Below are 2,812 nucleotides of genomic sequence, written 5' to 3' on the forward strand. Positions count from 1 at the left end.
CTACATACATACATACATACATACATACATACATACATACATACATACATACATACATACATACATACATACACAAAGAGAGAGAGAGAGAGAGAGAGAGAGAGAGAGAGAGAGAGAGAGAGAGAGAGAGAGAGAGAGAGAAGTGTAGAAATGTATCTGTGTGAGACAGGGTAAGAGATATGTTGTTGTTGCTACCAAAGATAAATCTTTGTCTTCCATAACTCCGTCCAGTATTGGGTTTTTTAAAAAATTATTATATTATTAGTAGTAGGCCTATTAGTATAGATTGTGAAGTGCATAGAGCTTGCTGTTGAGCGGGGATTTGCGCTACACAAATGCTATATATTATTATCTATTATTATTATCATTATTATTTTTGTTGTTATATTGTTATTATTATTATTATTGTTGCTATATTGTTATTATTATTATCATTATCATTACTACTACTACTACTACTACTACTACTACTACTACTACTACTACTACTACTACTACTATCATCATCATCATCATCATCATTATCATTATTTTTTATTATTTTTATTGTTATTATTATCATTATTATTATTATTATTATTATTATTATTATTATTATTATTATTATTATTATTATTATTATTATTATTGTTATTATCATTTTCACCATCAATTTTATTATTATATCAGTAGTAGTAGCAGCAGTATTGAAAATGTTAGTTTTATCGTTACTAGTTTAATTTTTGGTTGTTGTTGGTTGTTGTTTATTTGTGTTTCAGTAGAGACATAAGGTCATATGAGCGCCAAGTTTAAAGTTTAAAATGTAGGGTATGGATCTTTATTGTAAGAATGGTGGGAAAGGCTGGACCTAAAGAAAGAAGACACGGAAAGAGAAGCTCGCTGAATTTTGGTTACAGCGTTTTGGAACGTAATTTTCAAATTGATTTAAAAGAAAATATTATTTAAAAACAAAACAACCTTAGTAACTTATTTTACACAAGAAATCAAAATACTACAACTGCCTAAACAGTTTATGCCACCGATACACGTTACAGAAATGAATTACTATTGCCCCAAGTCTATGTTAAATTTGAGAGAAAAAAAACCCCAACAACTTTATAACAGTGCTATAACTCTGATTTAAGTTTTAAAAAACAAAAACACGTCTTTCATACACTATAACATAATGTCAGCTTTCGTTTATGATCCCCCCCCCCCCCCCCCCCAAATCCCCTCTCCAAAAAATATCACTCTCATTACAGAATATCATACCTCTGATTGGCGCCCCAAAATACACGAACAAAAATTAAATACTAAATACTAAATAAATAAACAGCAAAGGAAAATTAAGCGCCCCAAAATCTGTCCCTACATATTATAGTACACAACCGGTCAAAAAATATTTCTTTACCAATTGTGCAACAGGTCTCCGTAAATTAAAAAACAACACACACACACACAAACACACACACACACACACACACACACACACACACACACACACACACACACAAGTTCATGACACATAACATGACGATTGGTTGACAGGTGCAGTGGTGGGTTTAGCTCCTTCTTTCCTCTCAAACAACTTTTGTCTTCATCTTTCCTCAATCTTTTATTTGCATGCCACTCTCTAACCCTCGACACTAATATGACCCATTTGAGTTGCAAGTGTCGTAAAAACTGACTAAAACTAAAAAGTAAATATCATACCTTTGGTCAACGTCAAGTTTAAAAAAAAAACCAAAAAAAACACGAAAAGACAAGAAAGAAAACAAGAGCAAAGTTTTTTTGCATTCATGTACTATTGTACAATTGGTGTACTTAAAAACCAATACAAATAAAGAGGAAAGATTTTCTGTTAAAATAACCCAAAAATTTCTAGAATAGTAAACCAATGGTCTACTTACTTACTTACTCTCTCCTTATACCGTCAAGTACATAAGGCGAAGAGCAGTCGACGCCACGCTTGCCTGTCCTTGGCCACGTCCTCCAATTTGGGCAAATCTAGGCCCTGGATGATTGCCTCATCTCTTATTGTGCCTCTATACATTCCAGTTGGTCTTCCTTGTTTCCCTTTTCCAGTTGGTTTCTCATAACATGTCTGATTGGGTATCTTGTCTTCGGCATTCTAAGAACATGTCCTAAATATCTCAATCGTCTCCTTTTTTTTATGGTTGTGTTGATATCTTCAATTCCAGTTCTTTTACAGCACTATATTATTTCTAATAAATTCATTAAAGATTTGAAATAAATCAAACTTCTGACCGTAGTTCATCTCTTGTCTACACTAACAGAATCGACAGCGGAAAGCTCCGGTGGCACCAAACGAAGTCGGTCAAGGTCAGGGTCGCCTGTTCTCCTGGTCAAGGCCAAGAAGCCCCGCAAGGCGCGCACGGCCTTCACTGACCACCAGCTGTCTGTCCTGGAGAAGACGTTCGAGCGCCAGAAGTACCTCAGCGTCCAGGACCGCATGGAGTTGGCGGCAAAACTCAACCTCACGGACACTCAGGTCAAGACCTGGTACCAGAACAGGAGGTGGGTCGAAGGAAATTACTAAAACGGGGAAGAAAAAAGAACATTTTGTACTTTTTTAAAGTTTTAAAATTACTACTTACGTATTTATTCATTTATTCATTTTACTTATTTATTTAGTTACTTATTTATCTATGTATTTATTTATTTATTTATTTATTTATCTGGGGGGGGGGGAAGGGAGTCTTTTAAGTTGTTTTTTTTTTATTTTGAGGTTTTTAAGAAGGGGTGGGGGGGTGAATGTATGCGTAATGTGTATGTTTGGAAGGGGGGCGGTGATACTTTTTTTTTTGGGGGG

The 2,812-nt window shown here is 34.7% G+C and overlaps 1 protein-coding gene across 2 annotated transcripts in view; it reads left to right on the forward strand.

Moving 5' to 3' along the window:
* LOC101847307 (putative uncharacterized protein DDB_G0277255) overlaps window positions 1–2,517 on the forward strand; it is a gene marked incomplete at its 3' end in the record, with an annotated part of 23,688 nt that extends 21,171 nt beyond the window's left edge. For both annotated transcript variants that reach the window (XM_013088406.2, XM_013088408.2), the window contains 1 exon segment: window positions 2,277–2,517. In XM_013088406.2, coding sequence (XP_012943860.1) covers window positions 2,277–2,517 — 241 coding nt within the window.
* Window positions 2,518–2,812: the final 295 nt, after the last annotated feature.

Source organism: Aplysia californica, unplaced genomic scaffold (assembly GCF_000002075.1).
Source record: "Aplysia californica isolate F4 #8 unplaced genomic scaffold, AplCal3.0 scaffold00023, whole genome shotgun sequence".
Lineage (NCBI taxonomy): Eukaryota > Metazoa > Mollusca > Gastropoda > Aplysiida > Aplysiidae > Aplysia > Aplysia californica.